General features: G+C 34.7%; 1 protein-coding gene across 1 annotated transcript; it reads left to right on the forward strand.

The window, feature by feature from the left end:
• Positions 1–379: 379 nt before the first annotated feature.
• On the forward strand, positions 380–27,948 carry LOC128243941 (protein VAC14 homolog). Its single transcript, XM_052961961.1, has 18 exons — positions 380–558; positions 2,961–3,111; positions 3,532–3,699; positions 4,299–4,361; positions 5,065–5,172; positions 6,549–6,658; positions 11,304–11,413; positions 13,706–13,853; positions 17,377–17,589; positions 18,026–18,070; positions 20,113–20,239; positions 20,809–20,880; positions 21,198–21,526; positions 21,733–21,907; positions 22,260–22,378; positions 23,287–23,366; positions 23,737–23,893; positions 24,152–27,948. Exons 1-18 carry the CDS (start codon positions 458–460, stop codon positions 24,294–24,296), a joined length of 2,421 nt encoding a protein of 806 aa, XP_052817921.1. The 5' UTR covers positions 380–457; the 3' UTR covers positions 24,297–27,948.
• Positions 27,949–27,976: the final 28 nt, after the last annotated feature.

Here is a 27,976-nt window from a genome sequence, read left to right on the forward strand (position 1 = left end):
ATTTCTTCTAAGTATGTACTACTACTACTATTGCTGCTGCTGCTGCTTCTACCTCCTACTCCTACTATTACTACTTCTACAGCTTCTATTTCTTCTACTGCTGTTGCTGCTGTTTTACAGAGCTCTACTTTAATATCACGTGTAAAATTTGCAAACAATCGAATAAATATACTGTATACCGTTTAATCAACGGACCCACATAATGAATCAAGTATATATGTAAAGTTTATAAATAAATGAAAAGTATACGTCGTATATATAAAGTTGATCAGTGATTACCTCCTCCAGTCCATTGCACAAATCAGGTTAACGATAACCACTATTGGATTGTAGGGTATTGTTTTGTGCAATGCCATGTCACATGATATTCAAAATGGCGAATGCCATCAGAAAATCATAATTATATTTCCGGATTGAATTTAAGCATAATTAAGCTGTAACTTTGATTGAAATCACCATGACAGATAAGGAAAATGCCCCACTTTCCGCCGTTTGTGTGAAGGCGTTGAATGACAAGCTGTATGAAAAGAGAAAGCAAGGCGCTCTAGAAATAGAAAGGTAAATTAATTTTAATTAAAGATAACCCTGGAGGAGCTAACAGGGCAGCTGATTTTTACCCACACTCACCACACTCCTCCTCTCATTAAAATTTTAGAACCTTTTTAAAACGGAAATGATAAATACATGAACATTCATGTTAATAAATGAAGTCAATTATTATCCCCCGCCGAATTGAAGATTTCAGGAGGAGGATATTGTTTTGGCGTTGTCTGTCCGTCATTCCGTCCTTCGGTTCGTCCGTCCTTCTGTCCGTCCGTCCAGTACCATATCTTGGTAGGCATTGATCAGAAAATGTTCAACCTTGGTCAGAATGTTCCCCTTGATCAAATCTCGATAACTTTGAAAAGTGGGTCACTTTGGGTCAAATACTAGGTCACTAGGTCAAATTCTAGAAAAATCTTTGGAACATAGTAGAGGCTTTATACATGGTCAAATATTCATAAAACTTCATCAGAATGTTTTCCTTGATGAAATCTTGGACTTATCTGAAACTGGGTCACATATGATCGAATATTAGGTCACAAGGTCAAATCTTTCAAAATACTTGTCTGAAACTATTTTATGGTGGTGATAGGTCTGATTGAGTTCAAACATGGTCAGTATGTTCTTTTGGGTTAAATTTCGACTGCAATTTAAAAGCGTGTCATATGGGTCAAAAACTAGGTCTTTAGGTCATATCTTACAGAAATCTTGGGAACACTCTAGAGGCAATACATCCGCTCTAATTTCCATGAAACTTAATCAGAATGCCTCAATGAAATCTTGAAATAGTTTGAAACTAGTAGGTCATGTGGGGTCAAAAATGAGGTCACTCGGTCAAATCTTAGAACAAACCTTGTGGACACTCTAGAGGCTATATTTTTTGCAATATATCTGGACCAATCTTCATGAAACTTGATCAGAATGTTTGCCTTGATGAAATCTTAGATTAGTTTGGAACTGCATGGGTAACATGGAGTCATAGACTAGGTTTCTTGGTCAGTTCTAAATGTTACATTACATATAATTTTTTTTTTATTTCAAACAGTTGCAATCAAACTCAAACTCATGTATATATTATATTTTATCAACAATTGATTTCCTTTCCTTGACTTAGCCCAATCTGGCAGGGGATATCAATTCAATGAATTTGCTTGTTTAATGTTTCACTTAATTGACATTTTGCTTGCTTGTTTGTTCTACAGTTACATTAATGCAGTTTTTCCAAAATTGTAAAAATGCCAGTCCATTAGAACTGGGACAAATAACAATCCTACTCTCAGCTTGGACTAACAAGCTAGAGATTTTGCCAAAATACGTACCATGAATTAAAAAAAAAATCCCCAAAGTCTTATTTGAATGATTGTGAATGCATGTGTACTGTCAGCGATATTTTAGAATGAAATGTTTAGAGTTCAAAACATCATGATGCTTGACTTGAACAAATATTGATGTTTGTTGTCATTGTCAAACTCTTCTTAGCATGCTGAGAAAAATTATTCATTGGCTTTGGCAGTCATGAAAAATAGACTTTTGCATGAACAAACCAAATTTTTACACTCTTGTGTTGATTTCAACCAATGATATGACACTGCTATGACACTTAATGTCATGTAAAGCACCCATTTCATATTACTTTCCTACAAGTAAACCTGAGAGGAAGCCTCCAAAATAATGCTAGTACTAGCTTGCTTGCGCAAGCTTGAAACAGATAGTCCTGCAAAACGATGTCAAAACAGATCAAATGTCACCAAACATAATGGTATCCGGTATGCTTGGATTGACTCACTACTGCTAACAAATGTTAAATTTGGAAAGACTGCTCTGTTGTTCATATGATAATATTGCAATAATCTAGTTTGCCGGTCAGACAGATCCTCATTAACAAAAACCAAAAAGAACCAACATATGCAGGTCATGTCAGACTTGCAGGCACATTTCAGGAAGACAGTTTATATTAACATTACCAATACTTGACTTGCAGCATCATTCATGGTCTTTTGGTATTTGCTTACAATTTTCATGTACATTACCTTTCACATTGTTGCATTGTCAAGTTCATGTCAGACAACACGTTTGTCATCCTTCATCGTCTGAATTGTGGTAGTTTGTATTTGTATTGAAGACAAAAAACACTGCTCCTATCCTTTCTTCTATTTCCAATAATCTTATGATGGATACGTTAAATTTCATTTCTTCATTTGCAGCCAAAATGAACTTTAAAAAAAAGTTAATTTTGCATACTGATTGAACAAGATGATGAAAATTTTCATGAATTGTCGGAACCATACGTTTTGTATGTGGAAAAGGAGTGCAATTTGAGAAATGACTATACATGTAAAAATATATAAAGAATATTGTGCTTTTTGGCTACATTTTACCCCATTTTCTGACAATGTCAACATCTATATTCCTTGCAGAGTTATGAAAGAGTATGTGCAAAGAAAAGATGATGTGCAAATAAAATCTGTCCTGAAGATTTTAGGAGACAACTTTGCTCTTTCAAGCAACCCAAATTCCAGGAAAGGTGGTCTCATTGGTCTGGCAGCTGCTTCCATTGCTCTAGGAAAGGTAACAATTGTAGTCTTTTTTATAGTTATAAATATTAACTGATTGTCGTCAATGCACCAAAAGATATGTCAAGGTTTATGCTTCATATCCAAGTCATCCTGGGTTGAGCCCACCATAATCATTTTCTAATTGCTCTCTAAGAAAATAGCAATGAACACCTGTCGGTAGTTCTGGTTTCCAGTCTGGAAACAGATTTGGTTTTGAAACATATCAGCTTGTATAGTATTTTTTAAAACTGAAGGATTTCAATTCAATTAACATGGCTGAATTGTTAATCTTGAGCTTAAATTTTTAATATCATAGGTTTGTGAATTTCGGCCCCATTCTCAGTCAAAATAACAATGTACATGCTGGTCAATTAGACAGTCTTGTAAAGCTTCCTATGTTAATCTACATAGAATTGTTCTTTTTCAATTTTAGGATTCTTGCAAATATGTAAATGAGCTTGTAAAGCCAGTACTACAGTGTTTTAAGGACGCAGACAGCCAAGTTCGCTACTACTCCTGTGAAGCTCTCTACAATATTGTTAAAGTCACCAGAGGATCTGTTCTGCCTTTCTTCAATGAAATATTTGATGCACTCAGCAAAGTAAGTTGTATATTGCTCTTCTGGTGACTTACATTTCATGTAAACATTTCAGTAACAAAATGTGAACAATGAAAATAATGTCATAGTTTGTGACCAATATATATTGGAGCGCTAACCTCCTTGCTATATTCGCTATAGCCTTTGCAATATTCTATTCATATATTGTGTCAAGGTTATACATCACCAAATTTGATAAGGTTGGAAAATATATCTTATGTTTGGAAAGTGAATAAGTTCAAATGTTACCCCCCCCCCCCAAAAAAAAAAAACAACAACAACAACAGCTTACTTTTTAGGGCAATATTTGCATCTTCAGGGAGGGGCTGTCCTTCAATATGAGACATTACTTTAATATTTCTTGATAAACAGCCCTGAATTTGATGGTTTTGATGAGATCTGATGTTGTTTTGTCAGGGAATTAACAGTTGCTTGATAGGCCTTTTTTAGATTCTATCTGAGTTACTTACTATCCTTACTGGGTTGGACTGGTTTAATATGAAAAAATAAATATAAATAGAGCCTAATCCATGACCATAACCAAAGCAGGAGCTGTCCTTCCAATGTTTGGTATCATGTAAAAATATATCCCATTTTTCTAGCTGTATGCAGACCCTGATCAGAATGTGAAAAGTGGAACAGAACTTCTTGATCGATTAATGAAGGTAAGATACGATGTTAAGGAATCTCTCAATCTGCTTAGGAATAAGCTATTGAAGCATCGTCTCTTTTATTCCAGGCATGTGTTTTATCTCAATCACAGACACGTCTTTTATCTCAGACATGTCTTTCATCTCAATCACAGACATGTCTTTTACCTCAGACATGTCCTTCATCTCAATCACAGACACGTGTTTTACCTCAGACATGTCCTTCATCTCAATCCTAGACAAGTCTTTTACCTCAGACATGTCCTTCATCTCAATCACAGACATGTGTTTTACCTCAGACATGTCCTTCATCTCAATCACAGACACGTCTTTTACCTCAGACATGTCCTTCATCTCAATCACAGACATGTGTTTTACCTCAGACATGTCTTTCATCTCAATCACTGACATGTGTTTTATCTCAGACGTGTGTTTTATCTCAGACATGTCTTTTATCCAAATCCAAGATATCGATTTTATCTCAATCCCAGAAGTGTCTTTTATCTCAATCCCAGACATGTCTTTTACCCTAGACATCTTTTATCAAGTCAACATAATATTTTAATAGATGTAAGCCGCTTTAATTCATATCATATAAAGTGTTAATTTTCATGATTTTCAGGATTGTTTCTCTTTATGTTGATATGAATACCACTGTGTCTGTATACTGACCTACATTAATTTAAAATAAATTACATTATGTGATTTTCATTTTCAGGATATAGTCACAGAAAGTGCGTCGTTTGACCTAGTTTCCTTTATCCCTCTGCTGCGAGAGAGAATCTACAACAAGAATGAGCATGCCAGGCAGTTCATTGTGTCCTGGGTAAACTTCTTTTGCTTCATGTCCCAAAGTTAAATGTGTTTGTTTCTATTGTAATAGTTCCCGAATTTAAGAAGACATTGACATTTGTATACTTGTTCTTTAAATATATATATTAAAAGATAAATCACACAAATTTAGTAAACACATTCAACTTTGATGATGGTTATCATGTAGATTTGATTATTTTAAAAATATCCATTTGTGGTCGAAATATGTACATCTGTGATGAAAGTTTTAACCTAAGATGCTTTATACATATTGTGTTTAATACTGCCTTTTTATCATTATACCATCAGATAGATATAAAAAATTATATCGCGTAATAGTTGCTTTTGATGCATCATGTTATATAACTAAAATCTTGTGTCGCATGTAGCTCTAACACTGTTGCACCTATATTTGTGATACTATATAATATAATGTAGGTATATTAGTCAGCAAAGGCTGTTTGTGAACCCTGCCACTTTTGTCATATTTTTTTGGAACAAACAAGAGTTATGACCCTTGGGTAAGTACAAAATGGTATTAAAAATCTATTGTGGAATGAAGCACCAAAAGTGTTCCACCTACATCATGAAACTTCATAGAAATGTTGGTCACCATAGGCCTGTTGTGCATCTGCTGTTCCACATCTCAACACTTAATCATTCCTGTGTCAAGGCGGCATCGGGGTATATTCACCATTACTGTGATAGCTCTAGTTATTATAAAGAAAAGCAAACGTGTTTGAAATAAAGGTTTCCATATAATTATGCATACTATGAATATATTTCCGTGCAGATAGTGACACTGGACGCTGTACCAGACATCAACATGATGGTGTTGTTTTCTGTAGGTACATGTATATAGTTGTCTATTATTGCAGATTGTGATGCTGGACGCTGTATCAGACATCAACATGCTGGTGTTGTTTTCTGTAGGTACATGTACATAGTTGTCTATTATTGCAGATTGTGATGCTGGACGCTGTATCAGACATCAACATGCTGGTGTTGTTTTCTGTAGGTACATGTATATAGTTGTCTATTATTGCAGATTGTGATGCTGGACGCTGTATCAGACATCAACATGCTGGTGTTGTTTTCTGTAGGTACATGTACATAGTTGTCTATTATTGCAGATTGTGATGCTGGACGCTGTATCAGACAATCAACATGCTGGTGTTGTTTTCTGTAGGTACATGTATATAGTTGTCTATTATTGCAGATTGTGATGCTGGACGCTGTATCGGACATCAACATGCTGGTGTTGTTTTCTGTAGGTACATGTACATAGTTGTCTATTATTGCAGATTGTGATGCTGGACGCTGTATCAGACATCAACATGCTGGTGTTGTTTTCTGTAGGTACATGTACATAGTTGTGTATTATTGCAGATAGTGACACTGGATGCTGTACCAGACATCAACATGCTGGTGTTGTTACCAGAAATCCTAGATGGACTCTTCCAGATACTGGACGACAGAAAACTAGAGATCAGGAAAATGTATGAAATACTGCATAGTTATGGGACTCTCTTGCCAATGAGAACTTACAAAGCATTATACAAGGGAGGGAATTTAGTTGAAAAGGAAGATAACCTCACAAAATTTTAATGTTTGTTAGGACATTACATATCCAATATTTGTCTTGTGGTTTGTTTGGACATTACATTTCCAATAATTGTCTCGTGGTTTGTTAGGACATTACATTTCCAATATTTGTCTCGTGGTTTGTTAGGACATTACATTTCCAATATTTGTCTCGTGGTTTGTTAGGACAGTAAATATCCAATATTTGTCTCATGGTTTGTTAGGACATTACATTTCCAATATTTGTCTCGTGGTTTGTTAGGACATTACATTTCCAATATTTGTCTCGTGGTTTGTTAGGACAGTAAATATCCAATATTTGTCTCGTGGTTTGTTAGAAAATTACATATCCAATATTTGTCTCGTGGTTTGTTAGGACATTACATTTCCAATATTTGCCTCGTGGTTTGTTAGGATATTACATTTCCAATATTTGTCTCATGGTTTGTTAGGACATTGCATTTCCAATATTTGTCTCGTGGTTTGTTAGGACATTGCATTTCCAATATTTGTCTCGTGGTTTGTTAGGACATTACATTTCCAATATTTGTCTCGTGGTTTGTTAGGACATTACATTTCCAATATTTGTCTCGTGGTTTGTTAGGACATTACATTTCCAATATTTGTCTCGTGGTTTGTTAGGATATTACATTTCCAATATTTGTCTCGTGGTTTGTAAATTACATATCCAATATTTGTCTCGTGGTTTGTTAGGACATTACATTTCCAATATTTGCCTTGTGGTTTGTTAGGATATTACATTTCCAATATTTGCCTTGCGGTTTGTTAGGACATTACATTTCCAATATTTGCCTTGCGGTTTGTTAGGACATTACATTTCCAATATTTGTCTCGTGGTTTGTTAGAAAATTACATATCCAATATTTGTCTCGTGGTTTGTTAGGACATTACATTTCCAATATTTGCCTTGCGGTTTGTTAGGATATTACATTTCCAATATTTGCCTTGCGGTTTGTTAGGACATTACATTTCCAATATTTGTCTCGTGGTTTGTTAGGACATTACATATCCAATATTTGTCTCATGGTTTGTTAGGACATTACATTTCCAATATTTGCCTTGTGGTTTGTTAGGATATTACATTTCCAATAATTGTCTCGTGGTTTGTTAGGACATTACATTTCCAATATTTGTCTCGTGGTTTGTTAGGACATTACATATCCAATATTTGTCTCATGGTTTGTTAGGACATTACATTTCCAATATTTGTCTCGTGGTTTGTTAGGACATTACATTTCCAATATTTGCCTTGTGGTTTGTTAGGACAGTAAATATCCAATATTTGTCTCGTGGTTTGTTAGAAAATTACATTTCCAATATTTGTCTCGTGGTTTGTTAGGACATTACATTTCCAATATTTGCCTTGTGGTTTGTTAGGACATTACATTTCCAATATTTGTCTCGTGGTTTGTTAGGACAGTAAATATCCAATATTTGTCTCGTGGATTGTTAGGACATTACATTTCCAATATTTGTCTCGTGGTTTGTTAGGACATTACATATCCAATATTTGTCTCATGGTTTGTTAGGACATTACATTTCCAATATTTGTCTTGTGGTTTGTTAGGATATTACATTTCCAATAATTGTCTCGTGGTTTGTTAGGACATTGCATTTCCAATATTTGTCTCGTGGTTTGTTAGGACATTACATATCCAATATTTGTCTCATGGTTTGTTAGGACATTAAATATCCAATATTTGTCTCGTGGTTTGTTAGGACAGTAAATATCCAATATTTGTCTCGTGGTTTGTTAGGACAGTACATATCCAATATTTGTCTCGTGGTTTGTTAAGACAGTACATATCCAATATTTGTCTCGTGGTTTGTTAGGACATTACATTTCCAATATTTGTCTCGTGGTTTGTTAGGATATTACATTTCCAATATTTGTCTCGTGGTTTGTTAGGACATTACATTTCCAATATTTGTCTCGTGGTTTGTTAGGATATTACATTTCCAATATTTGTCTAGTGGTTTGTTAGGACATTACATTTCCAATATTTGTCTCGTGGTTTGTTAGGACATTACATTTCCAATATTTGTCTCGTGGATTGTTAGGACATTACATTTCCAATATTTGTCTCGTGGTTTGTTAGGACAGTAAATATCCAATATTTGTCTCGTGGTTTGTTAGGACAGTAAATATCCAATATTTGTCTCATGGTTTGTTAGGACATTACATTTCCAATATTTGTCTCGTGGTTTGTTAGGACATTACATTTCCAATATTTGTCTCATGGTTTTTTAGGACATTACATTTCCAATATTTGTCTCGTGGTTTGTTAGGACATTACATTTCCAATATTTGTCTCGTGGTTTGTTAGGACAGTAAATATCCAATATTTGTCTCGTGGTTTGTTAGGACATTACATTTCCAATATTTGTCTCGTGGTTTGTTAGGACATTACATTTCCAATATTTGTCTCGTGGTTTGTTAGGATATTACATTTCCAATATTTGTCTCGTGGTTTGTTAGGACATTACATTTCCAATATTTGTCTCGTGGTTTGTTAGGACAGTAAATATCCAATATTTGTCTCGTGGATTGTTAGGACATTACATTTCCAATATTTGTCTCGTGGTTTGTTAGGACATTACATATCCAATATTTGTCTCATGGTTTGTTAGGACATTACATTTCCAATATTTGTCTTGTGGTTTGTTAGGATATTACATTTCCAATAATTGTCTCGTGGTTTGTTAGGACATTGCATTTCCAATATTTGTCTCGTGGTTTGTTAGGACATTACATATCCAATATTTGTCTCATGGTTTGTTAGGACATTAAATATCCAATATTTGTCTCGTGGTTTGTTAGGACAGTAAATATCCAATATTTGTCTCGTGGTTTGTTAGGACAGTACATATCCAATATTTGTCTCGTGGTTTGTTAAGACAGTACATATCCAATATTTGTCTCGTGGTTTGTTAGGATATTACATTTCCAATATTTGTCTCGTGGTTTGTTAGGACATTACATTTCCAATATTTGTCTCGTGGTTTGTTAGGACATTACATTTCCAATATTTGTCTCGTGGATTGTTAGGACATTACATTTCCAATATTTGTCTCGTGGATTGTTAGGATATTACATTTCCAATATTTGTCTCGTGGTTTGTTAGGACATTACATTTCCAATATTTGTCTCGTGGTTTGTTAGGACATTACATTTCCAATATTTGTCTCGTGGTTTGTTAGGACATTACATTTCCAATATTTGTCTCGTGGTTTGTTAAGACAGTAAATATCCAATATTTGTCTTGTGGTTTGTTAGGACATTACATTTCCAATATTTGTCTCGTGGTTTGTTAGGACATTACATTTCCAATATTTGTCTCGTGGTTTGTTAGGACAGTAAATATCCAATATTTGTCTCGTGGTTTGTTAGGATATTACATTTCCAATATTTGTCTCGTGGTTTGTTAAGACATTACATTTCCAATATTTGTCTCGTGGTTTGTTCGGACAGTAAATATCCAATATTTGTCTCGTGGTTTGTTAGGACATTACATTTCCAATATTTGTCTCATGGTTTGTTAGGACATTACATTTCCAATATTTGTCTCGTGGTTTGTTAGGACATTACATATCCAATATTTGTCTCGTGGTTTGTTAGGATATTACATTTCCAATATTTGTCTCGTGGTTTGTTAGGACATTACATTTCCAATATTTGTCTCGTGGTTTGTTAGGACAGTAAATATCCAATATTTGTCTCGTGGATTGTTAGGACATTACATTTCCAATATTTGTCTCGTGGTTTGTTAGGATATTACATTTCCAATATTTGTCTCGTGGTTTGTTAGGACATTACATTTCCAATATTTGTCTCGTGGTTTGTTAGAAAATTACATATCCAATATTTGTCTCGTGGTTTGTTAGGACATTACATTTCCAATATTTGTCTCGTGGTTTGTTAGAAAATTACATATCCAATATTTGTCTCGTGGATTGTTAGGACATTACATTTCCAATATTTGTCTTGTGGTTTGTTAGGACATTACATTTCCAATATTTGTCTCGTGGTTTGTTAGGACATTACATTTCCAATATTTGTCTCGTGGTTTGTTAGGACATTACATTTCCAATATTTGTCTCGTGGTTTGTTAGAAAATTACATATCCAATATTTGTCTCGTGGTTTGTTAGGACATTACATTTCCAATATTTGTCTTGTGGTTTGTTAGAAAATTACATTTCCAATATTTGTCTCTTGGTTTGTTAGGACATTACATTTCCAATATTTGTCTTGTGGTTTGTTAGAAAATTACATATCCAATATTTGTCTCGTGGTTTGATAGGACATTACATTTCCAATATTTGTCTCGTGGATTGTTAGGACATTACATTTCCAATATTTGTCTCGTGGTTTGTTAGAAAATTACATATCCAATATTTGTCTCGTGGTTTGTAAGAACATTACATTTCCAATATTTGTCATGTGGTTTGTTAGGACATTACATTTCCAATATTTTTCTTGTGGTTTGTTTGGACATTACATATCCAATATTTGTCATGAAGTTTGTGTATTCTACAGGTGCCAGGACTGCTTGCGTGAGTTTCTGATCGGGATCCAGAAGTCAAAGACATATATAAACTTTCCTCAGATGGCTAACATTCTGATTTTCCACAGTGAGAACATGGAAGGTAGGCACTACAAACAAATTATTTATTAACTTTTCTCATGATCTGTGATAACACACTCAGTCCTGAATCAGACATGTCCATTTTCAAATCTCTGCATACCTTTATACAGAAAGCAAGATGGTTCTTGTTTGCCTATCCAATTTAATCTACTGATCTATTTCTTTCTGTTGCTCTATTCCTCAAACTTGTCATCAACTGATGAGTCAACAAATTTACACTGCTGTGTGAAATGCAATCTTTTTGTCTGCACAATATAATCCATATCTATAACTTTCAATGGCTTAATTTAGCTGCACTCTCACAGATTGAAAGTTTTGACAACTGTTTTTTTTGTCTTGGAACGAGTCAAATTTTGCAAAAATCCATGGAAACCAGTTATATTATACTGCTGACAAAAAAATAAATCGCAGATTTTTATATTTAAGTTAAAAAATTGATGTTTTATGCGTTTTTCTTAAACTGTAAGTAAGGGTTTAAGCCATTAAACATTCATTTTCGAACGGATATATGAAAAACTGCGATCTAATATTTTGTCAGCAATCTTATCATTGGTTTGAAGATGTTCACGCAAAAATTTGCTCTTTCGAAGACAAAAAATAAAAAAGTTGTAAAAATGGTATATCTGTGAGAGTGCAGCTTTAAAGCATTTCCATTCATTGATTTATTATCATTATCATGTTTCTTAATCTCAAATCATACTTTGTTATTATTGCATTGCCTGCGAATCGTGGTAGGTCAATTTTAATGACCTTTCTTAGTAAATTTATGGGCGCTTTTGTTTCCAATAAAAAATTCTGAACTCTGTTATAAAGTCTTCAATCTTTTGTTTGCAAACTAGTCATGTTCAGTAGATGACCCACACTGAGTTTTGGGTAAATATACAAATGGTCAGGGTCATTGAGAAAAATTAATGGCACTCTAGGCAGGCAACACATCCAATTTACGGAATTCTAGTTTAACGTAGCCAAGTTTAATCAATTGGTAAGTGTTATTTTCACTTATAACTTCATTTCGTTCAAGAAGCCATCATATACTTAAAACTGAGTGTTGTATATCCCTACGGAGGGATAGGGCTTATATAAATTGTTTATTTTCTTCCAGCCCAAATGTATACACATTCTCATATTTTGAATATGACTTGCGAAGTTTGTGTTTTTAGCTCGACTATTCGAAGAATAGGTGGGCTATACTATTCGCCCCAGCGTCAGCGTTCGGTTAAAGTTTTAGGGCAGGTTGGGATTTTTACTTGTAAGTCCAATACCTTTCATTCAATTGAGTTAATACTTCACACAGTTGTTCAGGGCCATCACATGATGAGGTTAGATAACTCCATATTATTCTATACACATATTATGGCCCCTGATTGACTATGAAACTTAGGTTAAAGTTTTAGGGCAGGTTGGGATATTTATAAATAACTTCTATACCCTTTTTTTCAATTGACCTTATATTTCACACAATTGTTCAGGACCATCACACAATGAGGTTAAATAACTCCATATTATCCTTAATACAAGTTATGGCCCCTGATTGACTATGGAACTTAGGTTAAAGTTTTAGGGCAGGTTGAAATATTTATTGATAACTTCTATACCCTTCATTCAATTGACTTAATACTTCACACAATTGTTCAGGACCGTCACCCAATGAGGTTACATAACTTCATATCCTTAATACAAGTTATGGCCCCTGATTGACTTAGGTTAAAGTTTTAGGCAAGTAAAGGTAAAAGATGGACTAAAAGTTGGAATTTTAATAAAATAACTTCTGTACCTTTCATTCAATGCACTTAATAAAATTCAAAATTATTTTCCACCAGCTTACAACAAGAAACATAACTCCATTTTAACCCTAAATACAAATTTTGTCCCTTGATTTTTATTTTTTTTTAATTTCTTTTGACAGGCACATTTTTACATTCTTAACCAGTTTTTTACCAAGGGAAAGGAGGGCTAAACCATATGGCCCTTGAATTTTTTTTTTTTTAATTTTATTTTGATTTCTTTTGAAAGGCATATTTGTATATTCTTTACCACATTTTCATAACGAGAAATGAAGTTATTTGAATGGCTTGCATCATTTTTCGGGTGGTGGGAGGCCAGCATTAAAGTCACCTTATGTATTGAATAATTTTAATTAGGTTTGACATAAATAGACCAAACTTGGTAATATTACATTGTTATTGTATTCACTTCTAAGTCAAAGCGGCGCAGTCGAGCACGCTGTCCTACAACAGCTCTTGTTTTACAGAATTGTTATTTATAAACCAATTTTTATTTTATGTTCTCCAAGACGACATAATCAGCAGTACAGCAATCACCTGGCTACGGGAATTTGTGTTCCTTGCTGGTCGCCTCATGTTGCCCTACACTTCGGGCATACTGCGGGCCATACTGCCTCGTCTAGCTGTGGAAGATATAGAAAACAAGAGCAAGAAAAGGTGTGTACATTAACATCTCTTTTAAGATGCTGTAGGAAAATATAAGAAATTGAGGGCATCTTGGAGCATTAAATGGCATGCTATTATGGACTATTTTTGTTACATGTGCAAAAATTGATGCCAGGATGATGACATCGCCCTTCATTGATGAAGTAGTCTTACGCCAGTAATAATATAATTATTCATTGTTAGCTCAGTCAGATTTTTATAAAAGTAGTATTGACATAGCGTGGTTTACATTGGATACATTAATCACTGAGGTCAGTGGTCTTTGTGATTAGATAACACCATATAACAGTATGCATCTGAACTCCAAACTGTGATTTTCCATTCAATCATGTAAAAGTTAAATCTAATTCATATTTATAATATGGTTACATCATATTTAATCCTGTTTCACTGTGAAAGTTTAAAACATAAACAAAAACAGTACTTAAAGTGACACTTAAAAATCATGTAAAATCAATACATACACATTTATCACCAACATACATTTTGAGTGATAAGCCTTTAACTACTTAATAAATAATGCATTTTTTGTAAATATTAATAACCTATAACAAGATGCTGAATATGCACAAATATTAAATGACTGGTGAATGCTAAAAGATTTAACAGTGGTCAACTATCTTCTCATATGGTAGGAATACTGTTTTCTGCACCTTTCTTTCAAATTGACCACGGTAAGCTTCATATGAACCATTGTTTCTGATATTTATTCAACCTTTTTGGTAAATTAAAACAGTTGCATTAATATTGGTATAACTGGGGGTAAAAGTGCATCTTAAAAAAATGGTAAACAATGATATCCAATCAATTATGACATTGATAAGCCATTCTAACAAGGCAAAATTTTAATGTATAGAATATTTTGTGCATTATATATGACAACAACGAGGTTAAAGCACCCACATCATGCTCTGTTTACGAGGTTGTAGCACCCATACCATGCTCCGTTTAAGTGGTTAAAGAACGCTCACTATGCTCGGTTTTTGTGGTTAAAGTACCCTCACCATGCTTGATTTAAATTGTAATAGCACCTACACCATGCTTGATTGATGGGGTTATGAAACCCACACCATGCTTGATATATGTAGCGGCCACATCATGCCAGATTTATGGGGTTAATTCACCCTCACCATGATCTGTTGAAGTGGTTAAAGCACACACACCATGCTCGGTTTACGTGATTATAGCACACACACCATGCTCGGTTTATGTGGTTAAAGCACACACACCATGCTCAGTTTACATGGTAAAAGCACACTCACCATGGTCAGTTTACGTGGTTAAAGCTCCCACACAATGCTCTGTTTATGCTCGGTAAAAGCACACAGACCATGCTCAGTTTATGTGGTAAAAGCACACACACCATGCTCGGTTAACATGATTAAAGCACACACACCATGCTCAGTTTATGTGGTTAAAGCACACACACCATGCTCAGTTACTGTGATTATAGCACACACACCATGCTTGCGTTACGCCTCACCATGCTCAATTTATGAGGTTATATCAACCACACCATGCTTGATTAACGCCTTACCATGCTCCATTTACGTGGTTATAGCAACAACACCATGCTCGATTTACGTGGTTATTGCAACCACACCATGCTTTATTTACGTGGTTATTGCAACCACACCATGCTCTGTTTACGTGGTTATAGCAACCACACCATGCTCTATTTACGTGGTTATAGCAACCACACCATGCTCTATTCATGTGGTTAAAGCAACCACACCATGCTCTATTCATGTGGTTATAGCAACCACACCATGCACTATTCATGTGGTTATAGCAACCACACCATGCTCTATTCATGTGGTTATAGCAACAACACCATGCTCTATTCATGTGGTTATAGCAACCACACCATGCACTATTCATGTGGTTATAGCAACCACACCATGCTCTATTCATGTGGTTATAGCAACCACACCATGCACTATTCATGTGGTTATAGCAACCACACCATGCTCTATTCATGTGGTTATAGCAACCACACCATGCACTATTCATGTGGTTATAGCAAACACACCATGCACTATTCATGTGGTTATAGCAACCACACCATGCACTATTCATGTGGTTATAGCAACCACACCATGCTCTATTCATGTGGTTATAGCAACCACACCATGCTCTATTCATGTGGTTATAGCAACCACACCATGCTCTATTCATGTGGTTATAGCAACCACACCATGCACTATTCATGTGGTTATAGCAACCACACCATGCACTATTCATGTGGTTATAGCAACCACACCATGCTCTATTCATGTGGTTATAGCAACCACACCATGCTCTATTCATGTGGTTATAGCAACCACACCATGCACTATTCATGTGTTTATAGCAACCACACCATGCTCTATTCATGTGGTTATAGCAACCACACCATGCACTATTCATGTGGTTATAGCAACCACACCATGCTCTATTCATGTGGTTATAGCAACCACACCATGCTCTATTCATGTGGTTATAGCAACCACACCATGCACTATTCATGTGGTTATAGCAACCACACCATGTTGCAACCACACCATGCTCAATTTAGATAGTTATAGCACAAGACAGTAAATGTAATTTCCTGATGATAGGGCATGTGCATATAATTGAATGTGAGTTTTAATAATTTTCTCTCATGAAATGAAAACAACATGATTATTTCAGTATGTATAATTATGTTTCACGAGAAAATCACCGAAAAGACTGTTTTTACTCATTGGTCCCTCACTGTTTTGAACTACAAGCATTACTGCCCACTATGGGAACTCTTTGTGTATCTTATCAAACTGAATTCTGAAACTTGCATTTTCTTTCCTGTACTTAATATAATGTATGAAACTAAATGTGTTGATGTTTTAAAGTTTACATGTGACTGTTCAATTAATATTTATATACTTTATCAAAGTGTATCTGTTCAAGGTTCAGGAGTGAAATGGTTTCCTTTTGTATATATATGGACTCAGGTTTATCTTTGTGTTATGAGAGAAGGGTTTACTTAGAAAGAAGTTATTTAACAAATGTGATTGCATTGCACCACGTACATTAACAATGTGTATCATGATTAAGCTATTACTTAATCACTGTTTCCTGTCGTAAGAAGCAGTGAAGTGGATTGAAGAAATCTTTATCATTTGAAATAGTTAAGAAAGTGGAACTTTTAACATCAAATGGAAACACAACAACGAGATGTTTTGAAAGTAAAATATAACTCATGTGTATGGGTTAACTATTTGATAGAGAATATGAAGATAATAAAAAGTACCAAAATTCCGAACAGCTTGAGTGAAACTGACAGCAATTGTTTGGGTATCTAGGAAGACATGATTGAAGCAGCATTTGTTAAATTTAAACATTAGTAATAAAAAAATCCATGACAAAAAATCGGCTAAGTAAATTATCAATAATGTGTATGGACATTGAGACGGACAAGGTCATTGAAAGTAAGTAAGTTGCTCATTGCTACTGATACCCTAAATTTTTGTCTAAACAAGTTATGTTAACACAGTGTACGTGAGGCAGCGGAAAGTTTAAACCGGGTTGTCATGGAGCTGATAGAGGAAGTAGATGACAATCCCACACCTGCCCAGACTCCTTCACAGGAGAGTACTCAGGGGCAGACAACTCCAGAAAATATAAGGGAGGTCATCTTTACTTCAAAAGGGGAGGTCACTTCTACAAGCAAAGATATGGATAGCAAAGTGGAGTCTGTCACTGATAAGTAAGAAAGACAGATTTTTTGTATAGCATATTTACTCCTTTTTATGTAATATACACTTAACTTTAGTATGAATTTTATGTTCAGGTTATAGTCCATGTTTCACAAAAATAATACAAGGTAGCAACAGCAACAGCAACCAATTGAAGAAGTTTGTTTTATGTGTAATACATGAACTATAACTTACTTATAATTTATTGATAATACTCAAATCATTAGGTTTGATGTCATGGCCCAATTAATGAATTGATAGGCTAATAAACAAATAGAGGGCATATAAATCTTGGCGCTGATCGGATGGACAGCAAGCAATGAACTATAGAAATTAAAAGAGAACACTGAAGGTGTCTGGTTGTAAAGGTTGTTACATAGATGTGATTATAGTTCCGATGAAGAAAAAAAAATGCATAGAAATTTGATGCCAAACTATTATTTGCAGTGGTCAGAAGGTTTACAAATTAACCACCTGTGAAGTTTCAGCAGGGTAAGAGGAAAGGTTGCATGTGGCTTGGTTTCCTTTCAGTAGACAGTTTCTTTATGTAGAATTAGTTTCCTCATGCTGTGAAATCATTCATTTATATGGTGTTCCATAGAGTTCCACAATGGAAAATGTTTAAATGCATACATTTAATTGAATGCAGACATATGGAGCAGCTAATTTAAAAATTAAGGATTGTTAAAATTTAATGTTTTTCTTCAACCATAATAAATGGTTTCACAGTACATATTTTGTTAAGAAGTGTTGGTTGAAGCCTAACATGAATGTTGCCGTTAACTGATATAATCTCCTGGTATATTTTTTGTGGTACCGGTAATAATTACATTTGCATTATTTTGTGATGAGTATGTCTTTAAGTTGCCTGTAATTCCAAATAAAATGGGATGAAAAAAACTGCTTATTTCTACTTACTGCATGTACATTGCTTGCATGAGATTTGTAGTTGTTGTAGCACACATGTATAATTTTAAATATGATTGCAGATTTTATTTTACTTTAATTTAAGTTTTCCTAATAAATATGTTTTTTTTGCTTGTTTTAAAAACAGTCCCATAATATATTTGGTGTTCTACATAACTTGCAATAGTAAGCACACGAGTGGATTGTTGATCAGTGGAATGTCTTATGTACGCATGGTGATATCTAACCTACCGGTAGATATTAGCTTTCTGATATCATCTAACTTTTGCATGTTTAGTAACTTAATGTAATACATCCATCATTAATACAAAAAAGTTAATTTTCAATATTTTTAAAGTGTTCACAGAGAGCTTTTTATTATATAGACATTATGTTTTGTAAGATACAAATAAATAAAATTGCTGTATAATCATAGTAAAATTGTGTTTGATTACCTCCCTTTAATGAATCAATTCATAAAAGTACCATCATTGTGGTGTAATCAAAAATGTAATACATGGAAATTAATCAATGGTTAATCAATATAAATTAAACATAGAAATAATCTCGATCTTAATATCTAAAATGCATTAACACATCTTTGCATCTTAATGACGGATGGCTAACCTTAAGATACATAATATGTCACATCTTGTACAGTATCTATAATTATGTTTGTCATATAAATAGCTTTTAACTAAAAGAAGAAATTAACATAATTAATACACTTAATATCAAATGAAGTAATATTGAACATAAATATGTCAAGAGGACATTATTAGTTTGGTTATTTAAAGAAAAAATCAAGTCGAGATTATGAGGATATTGTCATAGCCCTGGGGCCATGATTATGAATAGTCTCAAGTCCAAATCTAGACTCAGACTCAGAATAACATTTTTATAAAAGAAAAACAAATCATATTTATTCCATTTCTTTTACAAAAAAATATGTAAATAAGGGAAAAACATTGAAATAGTAATATATTTCAGCAAATTTTACCATCAATGCTCTGATAGAAGGAACATTACCATGAAATGAAGTTTTGCCATAATGAGTCTTGAGTCTGAACTGAGACTTGAGACTGTTCGTAATCACTGCCCCGGGTGTTGTCTGTGTCGTTGTTATGCAATAACTTTAACCTTGGCCATAAATCTAACATTATTAAAAATGTTCAAATGAAACTTGGTACACATCAGAGACAGTACACACATGTATAGCAGAGCTGATAACTCTGGGTGTTAAAAAATAAGTTTTACCCCTAATGTTTACAAAATAAAAACAGATGAGCAGAGGTGTTTACTCAGGGGTGCGTTTGTATTAATATTATTACTATGCTGTCTTGGAATGCAGATATTGAAGTAATAATGCACAAAAATAAAAACAAAAGTAAAACAGCTTACTTTACCTACGGGTATTCAGTGATAGATGATGGTGGTGCTACATTGAAGGTGTTCTGACTGTTAAGTCTCACCAGTGGTGCTTTATCATGGCCTCTCAAAAAAACAACAGTGCTAGTTAGGAAACAGATCCAAGTGTTATTTATATCAGTTGTATTCACTATCAAACTGAAATAAATTACTATTATCAAGTGCTGATCTTTTTTCTGTCACCCTCTCTCTCCCTGTAGGTCATTACAGCTTGATGTCCTGTCTGTGATAGAGACGTTGTGTATGTTGGTGAAACATCGCGAGTTCCAGACGCGCATCGCCTCACTACGATGGTTCAGACACCTGCTGGCAAAGGTCCCACACAAGGTGAATACGGCTTTAGAGGGATTTAATTAATTTTAAGGGTTCATGTTTTATAGGTAAAGGCTTGAGCCTGAGGTTTTTATTGTGTTAATTTTGAAATGAGTATATCTGGGAACAACAAATATGGAAATGTCCAAAGCGTTTCATTGGTCAAAAGCCATCTAGCAAAAAATGTATAGAAATTTTGTCAAATTATATAGTATGTATTGAAAGAGTGAGTATCTTGCACATAAGAAGAACTATTGTTTTGTGATGAGTTTACAAGACAGTATAAGCTTAGATTTAAACTGCAAGCAGAAATAGCTAGGCTTGATGGTAAATTTGACATGAGCGGAAAATATGACATCATAGTTCCCTGTGACTCCTTAGAGAATGGCGACACCCATGATGTGACACGGTTAGAAGGTCATAGATACTTCAAAGGTTTTTAACTCTTTTTGTTTTGAAAAGCATACTTCACCAGAGGCCAAAAACTGACAACATCTGCACTTGGCTATGATACCTTTTTGGCTTGTTGCAATTCTTAACAACACATGTAAGATATTTCCAAGTTTGAATTGTTTTCCTTTCAGACATTCCGTCACATGTCCCTAATCTTCCCAGAACTAATGAGGACTCTGGCTGACATTGACCAATCGGATGAGGTATTAGTTAATATGATTTTGTATTTTGCTTTTGAAATAGTTCATAGTTGTTAGGGTTATACTCCTGCATTTGGCTCATGTCTATAAATTGTTCTGCATATAGATACAAGAATGAGTTTTGATACTGGTTATTATGCATCTCAGAAATTTACACTTTTCTCTTTAGTTTATGATTTTATGATGCTTGATAGAATTTATTAGATGTATCTCTGTGTTGCCAAAATGATAAATTAAAATGTAACAAAAAATGTTTAAAAATAAAAAGTCAAGTTATCAGTATAGAGAAAATAAGCCTTATTTTTTTCTCCATTTTCTAGGCAGTCCTGTTGGCTCTTGAGACACTAGCTAAGATCACTTCATACCCAATAGACACCAGTGCGATATCTTCGAATGAACACACTTCCTGTGCACAGGATAGTCAACTTCAAACAGGAATAAAGGATAGTTCCACACAGAAGACTGACAGCGACTCAAAGACTAGTGGAAATGGCATAGTTTCAAATGACAACTTAATAAGGCATTTATCGCAATGTCTAAAGACCGTGAATGTGACAAATAAATATTTTTTGCATTTTATGGTCCAATTGATTGACTGTTTTAAGAAGGATAGAATATTACTAGAGAGAAGAGGAGCATTTATAATCAGGTATGGTGCTTTATTGTTCCTTAATTATTAGTTTGTTCTATGTTGGTATAACACATAAAAGTGACATACGTAAATTGTTTGAACCTTGTTTTGACATTCCCAAGGTAGACCTAAGAAAATATGAACAAGGTATTTACTGCAAATTATGGCCTTTTGTAATTAGTTTTTTTCTCATTCACAAGTATGTTAACCTGATATAATTTCAGGCAGTTGTGTGTATTGTTGAACTCGGAGGACATATTCCAGTCGATGTCGGAGATCCTGATTCTGGAGACAGACGTGAAGTTTGCCTGTACCATGGTTCAAACACTCAACACCATCCTCCTCACCTCTACAGAGCTGTTCAACCTACGGAACCAGCTCAAACATCTTAATTCTAAGGTGGGATGGGTTTATTTTTAGTTATGGGTACTTTGTAACTTTGAGTATCCTCTACTAGGCTAGTAGATACCTGCAGGGGTCTACACATGGACCATACTTTATAACTCTTAGAAGGCTCATTAAAACACATTTGTCAGTGAAAAAACCAGCATCTTAATTTCGAAACTGCTATTGATATCAAAGTTGTTACACTAGTGGCCATCAAAGTGTGGACATTGTTTATCAAGCAATCACTGTTGCAGTAAGATCTTTTCACAAATATCCTAGTAGTTGGGTTAATCAGAGTTGCCTTAAATTACTTAATTTCATATGTGATATGACATAATCAAGACCAAGGTATATTACATTTCAGGAAAGTTGTTTGTTGTTCAGCTGTCTGTACCGCTCCTGGTCCCACAGTCCCGTGGCAACACTGGCCTTATGTTACCTGACACAGAACTACACACACTCGTGCTCCCTGCTTCAAGTCTTGTATCCATTAAATGTTGTTCAATTGTAAAAACAATAGAAGGCTTTGTTACCAGGCATTGTGGATAATTGTTGTGTACACAAGCGAGGGGAGGGATCTATTGGCGTGCTCCCCCCTGGAAATTTAGTCCGAGATTTGGCATAGGACATTCTTCAGCATATTTAAAACAAAAAAGTTAAACCAACACATCTGGAAAATGATGTGCCAGTAAGTGCCTACAGTATGTGAAGCTATATGAGTGGGTGGTATGTGTCACATGTTTTCTTGCATACCGAACGTGTGTTTCCGGTCATGTGACCAGTGCCGGAAAAACCCATCTTACACCCCCTATGTAAGATGAGTCACGCGAAACAACGCGCCACTTCTTATTTATTTTATTGCATGGTTTATTAAAATAATATTATACCATTTCAATAAAGAGCAATCAAATATATATCTATACAAGACTTTCAATTAAAATTCCAAATAAATAATCTTGAAAAACGTGATTTCTAGTTATTTAAAATTACTGAGTTTTGATGACGTCAGTAAACAATGTCGCACACATTTTTTGGTGAAATGTACAAAAGTTCGTTTTCTACGTCATTTTTTCCACAAATTGATAATTTTGGAAATGCAAGAAAAAATATCAATCATGTGTTTCCGGTTTGGATCTAAAAATCCGACCCTCGGGCACGTTGCGTTGCCGGTAACTCGGCAAGCCTTGTTACTGCCTTACGCGCGTGCCCTTGGGTCGGATTTTTCTATCCATACCGGAAACACATGATAGATACTTATAAGACATCTCTTTGTTTCAAATATCTCACAAACTACATTGTAATTTTGTAGTGCAATATATCTGTAGTAGAATACATGCAACATATAAATTTGGCATATTTTAAAAGAGGAATTTTCTTTAACCTTGAACCAGTGGGAACCTTGAGATTACTGTGGACTTTCTCAATGAAATAGACAAACTCATTCAGCTGATTGAGTCACCAATATTTGCATGTAAGTATTTATGAGAAGAAAAAAGGCTTCGAAGAAAACAACAATACCCATGCAATAAAATGTTTTGTTTGCACTTGAATATTTCTACCTGAAATGTTCAATGAAAGGTTGTGTTTCACAAATTCTCATTACACAACAGAAGATAATAATAGCACAATGGCTTTAAGCATCGGTCAGAACACAAACAGATTTTCTTCAACTTATTGCTACTTGACAACCTAATTTCTATTGGAATAGAAAGTTCAGCTACCTGATCTGACACATCAGTGACATAATTGTACAACCCTTAGCTTAGATGCTTTTAGATTGATATTATATGCCCGTAGCGTCATTATTCAATGATCAAAATGCGGTTATGACCTGTTTTCAGACCTCCGCTTACAGTTATTGGATGAGAGTAACAGCGAGGATCTGATTAGGAGCCTGTATGGGCTGCTGATGCTTCTACCCCAGGCCGAGCCCTTTACCCTCCTCCGTAACAGGCTCAACTGTATCCCTCACTTCCAGATGGCTGCATTTGCCAACAGGTCAGTGCCATAGCGATTCCACATGCCCATACCTTCTAAAAGTGTCATTCCTTTCATAGGTAGTCCGGTTTTTTTTAAAGAGAAAAGGTCGAAGTATAACATTTGTGATGTCTTTCTCAAGATTCATTTCATTCCTTTTATTTGGGAAATTGGTCATCTAAATCTACAAGATCATCAAGAATAAGTATAAAATGAATTGATGTTCATGATAATTTACATTTATAGCTTTTAACAAATTGTATAACACCTATGCTTAAGGACAAAGGAACAGACCAAGGTTGAACGTAACCAGTACGTGCAGGAAATCAAGTTTGACAAGCTGTTGCAACACTTCCTGTCTGTGCAGTCTCAACATCGCAAGGCACGACGGAAACACCTTGGATACACACCTGATATTGTCTAACATGTTTTTTATGTTTACTCCAGTACTGTTGTAACTTTTTTTTATGAATTAAATTAGTTGCAAAAGTATTGCACTTTCCTAATGAGGTGGATTGATTGCAGATGTAAAGTTATTGAAGCCAGAATGAGTGCATATGAGAGTTACAGTGTTCAGTTATTTGACAACTTGAAATATAGTATGTGATGGTGCATTCCACTTGGAGCTTGCACAGTGCTAGGTGTTGTTAGGGGACTAGTCATTCTATTAATGTTGACTCTAAATTATTTAATAAGCTCATCTGATTTAATGCCCCTGAGGATGGGCATATTTAATCGCACTGTCTATCCTTTTTTCCAGTTTTTTGTGTCTGGGTTGTAACTTTGACATACAGGGAAAGTTTTAACATTACTTGGCACATGGGCTTGGTGCATAAAGAAGGCATGTCACATGCATGTCCCTACCTCTTTCTTCTTCACTCCCCTCTCTGGAGGTAAACCATCATGGGGTCTGGCATATACTAAAGTTTATGTTAGCTCTTCCTGAATGTAGGCTTATTAGTAATTACATAATCCTTTGAACTGGATGGCACTTCGGTGACATTTGTCACTTACTGTGACAGCTCTTGTTTGAATAATAAGTCAAGGTATTGTCGTGGCCTTGCTCTCGGTGTTAAGTCAAGGTATTGTCGTGGCCTTGCTCTCGGTGTTAAGTCAAGGTATTGTCGTGGCCTTGCTCTCGCTGTTAAGTCAAGGTATTGTCGTGGCCTTGCTCTCGGTGTTAAGTCAAGGTATTGTCGTAGCCTTCATTGAAAAACTTTAAACTTGGCCATAATTAAAAAAAAATACTATTCAAAATAAATATTTTTACTAGGGATGCAAACGAATGGCAAAACTGATATTCGAATATTCGGTAATTCTTTCGATCGAATATTCGAATATTCGAATATTCGATTACCAACATTAATATTTTAGAAGTGCAGTAAACTATTATTAGTATTCACATTTTAACCCTTCCTTGTCGTAGCCGGTTCACGCGACGGACCCTTATTTTTCACAAACTCAGCCACTGAAATTCCCAATTTTCAGAAGCAAAACAATCAAATAAAAAGCAATAGATTTTGAACATACAGAAAACAACTTCAATAATAATTTCCATTCCACTGCATTAATATTTGTAAACAAGGGGAAGATCGTAAATTTGCGGTTGAATGCCGCGAACCGGATCTCAGGGTTGTTATGTAGGACGGGCAGCCTCGTTCGGGAATTGACTTCTACTAAATATAACCTTTGGATAATCAACCCAACTCGGGAAATGGTAAAATAATAAAACGAAAAAAAAAAAGAATTCTGACTAATCTATTGTATAACAATACAGAAAATATATCATAAAACGCTTTCATATACAGTTACATTTTAAAGCACGGATGTTATATCGAAGCATGGAAAACAGTTTGTTAGCACATAACTAGAAAATGTCATTCATATCATCAAGGCAATTTGAGCTATATTGCAGGCAAGACAACACATTGCTGTGGGGGCCGATGCCGTAAATCCTTTATTTGCATGGTCATTTGGATATACTGAAAACTATTGAAACTTCTTTGATGTCACTTGTCTACTTGCCAGTTTTCGTAAAATTACGGGGACTGTTTATAATCACCGACGATGTATCCCTAATTGACATATGACGCGGATATAGTGTATTTGTCATCACATTCACGCCTCTGGCATAAGGGGTCACTCCTTATAAAAACAAAACAGCACATTTCGAGGCAATAGTTATATTATTTTATTTTTATACAAAAAACATCGAATATTCGAATATTGATTTTAACATTCGAATACCAAACGTTTGATCGAATATTCGAATATTCGAATATTCGTTTGCATCCCTAATTTTTACACATTTGCAGGGACAATACGAACATATGCGAGGCCCATATTTCTTGCTTTCATAATTGTTGACTTATGGGCTTTGTTTGATGAAAAATAACAGATGAGCATCATCATTCGCTCCTTTGTATTGTGTAGATTTTTTTTCATATCAGTTTTCTGATATAATGGATAAACAAATACATCATTCAGTACTTCATCACTGCCAAGGTAAAAAGTTGCCAAGGTCACAGTATGAGAATTTCATTTATTGTTGATTTATTTCACAGGTTATATATATAACCTGAAATGAAGCAGCATTTTGTGGCAGTATCATCCGAATCATGCACAAGTTTAATCTGCATATCTATTTTCAAGTTTTCTTTATTTTGGTCAGTTTTACATTTAATGTCGTTTTTTTGTTATAAATTTATTTACAATTATTGTTGTCATTATTGATTTAAATGTATGAGAATGTACATTAGTGTTGAAGATAGCAGGGTACTGCATGTTGGTCTGGGAGGTTGTATTTGACTCGAGTGGATTGCTTCAAAATGATAAAAATTGTTGATTATTAGCTGTCATCACATGACATGCCTTGTTTTGAGTGTAATACAACCTTTATGTGTTTAATAATATAACTGGACATTGTCATCATTTTGCCAGACTAATGTTTGACTTAAACTTTTACAGAAAATGAATAAAATCTGTATATTTAGGAAAAAATGCTGTCATGTGATAAAAGAATCTTACAATCATTGCCATTTAATACAAAATAACGGTATATTGAAATATATTACGCAATTTGTTTTAAACTTGCTGAAGTCTCGATATATAAACTTGTTTCATAAACTGTTTTTGTATTAAATGTCAACTCATGTACAGTCGTATAGTTGTGTAAAAATATTGAAGAGATCGAAACTTAAGCTGGATTGTTTAATTGCTGTTCTTATGGCATAGGCTACTAATGTTATTCTTTTTTTATTGTCATTGAGTTTGGGACCATATCATTTGTTGCTCATATCCTATTTGTTTACTCTACACGTATTGTTTGATTGTGTAGACATTTTTATAAGCTGATGTGTATCATGTTGTAGTCCATGTCCTGGACACCAGGGAGTGGTTACATCATGAACCCTAGGAGGAGTGATTTCATATCTCTAATACTCTGCTGTTGGATATCTCTCCTTGATATGATATCACTCCTAGGATTTTGAATGAAACCGCGCACAGGGCTGGTTCCCTTTTTGGTGGAGCCGAGAGAATGGTTTATACATGTTCTAGTTTATTATAGCTTGATTGTGTAGAGAGCTGAAAGCTGATGTTAGTCCCTCCTGGGCAGCTGTCAGAACTGTGTCCTTTTTTGAGAGGTCATGAGAAAGTACCCCAGGTGGGAATTGAGCCAAACCTCTGGAGTGAAAGGCGGACACCTTTATGACTAGACAACTCTTAACTCCTTGTTGGAGTTCATGACACATTTGGTGAGAGGTGGACAACTAGATCACTGGACCACTTTCACCTGTAACTTAAAATGTTATCTTTACTTGTATATGTTAGCATATTTCTATCTCTGTAAAAGATTCTTTCATGATATAATTAGGACATAAGTAAGCAATAAAAGTGCTTGATATATGCCTGCTGCATGTCACATTGTAGCACCTGTATCTGGCAGTTATAAAATGCATTCATTGTTCCATTTAGCATTTCAATAAATTCCTCTTATTTTATTGTGCAATATGTTTATTTTTTTCAAGACTTTATTATTGGTCTTAAGAAATTTTGAAATAAAATTTCAAAAGTCATTCAGTCTGTTATCCATTGAGTGTCTCA

Source organism: Mya arenaria, chromosome 8 (assembly GCF_026914265.1).
Source record: "Mya arenaria isolate MELC-2E11 chromosome 8, ASM2691426v1".
Taxonomy (NCBI): domain Eukaryota; kingdom Metazoa; phylum Mollusca; class Bivalvia; order Myida; family Myidae; genus Mya; species Mya arenaria.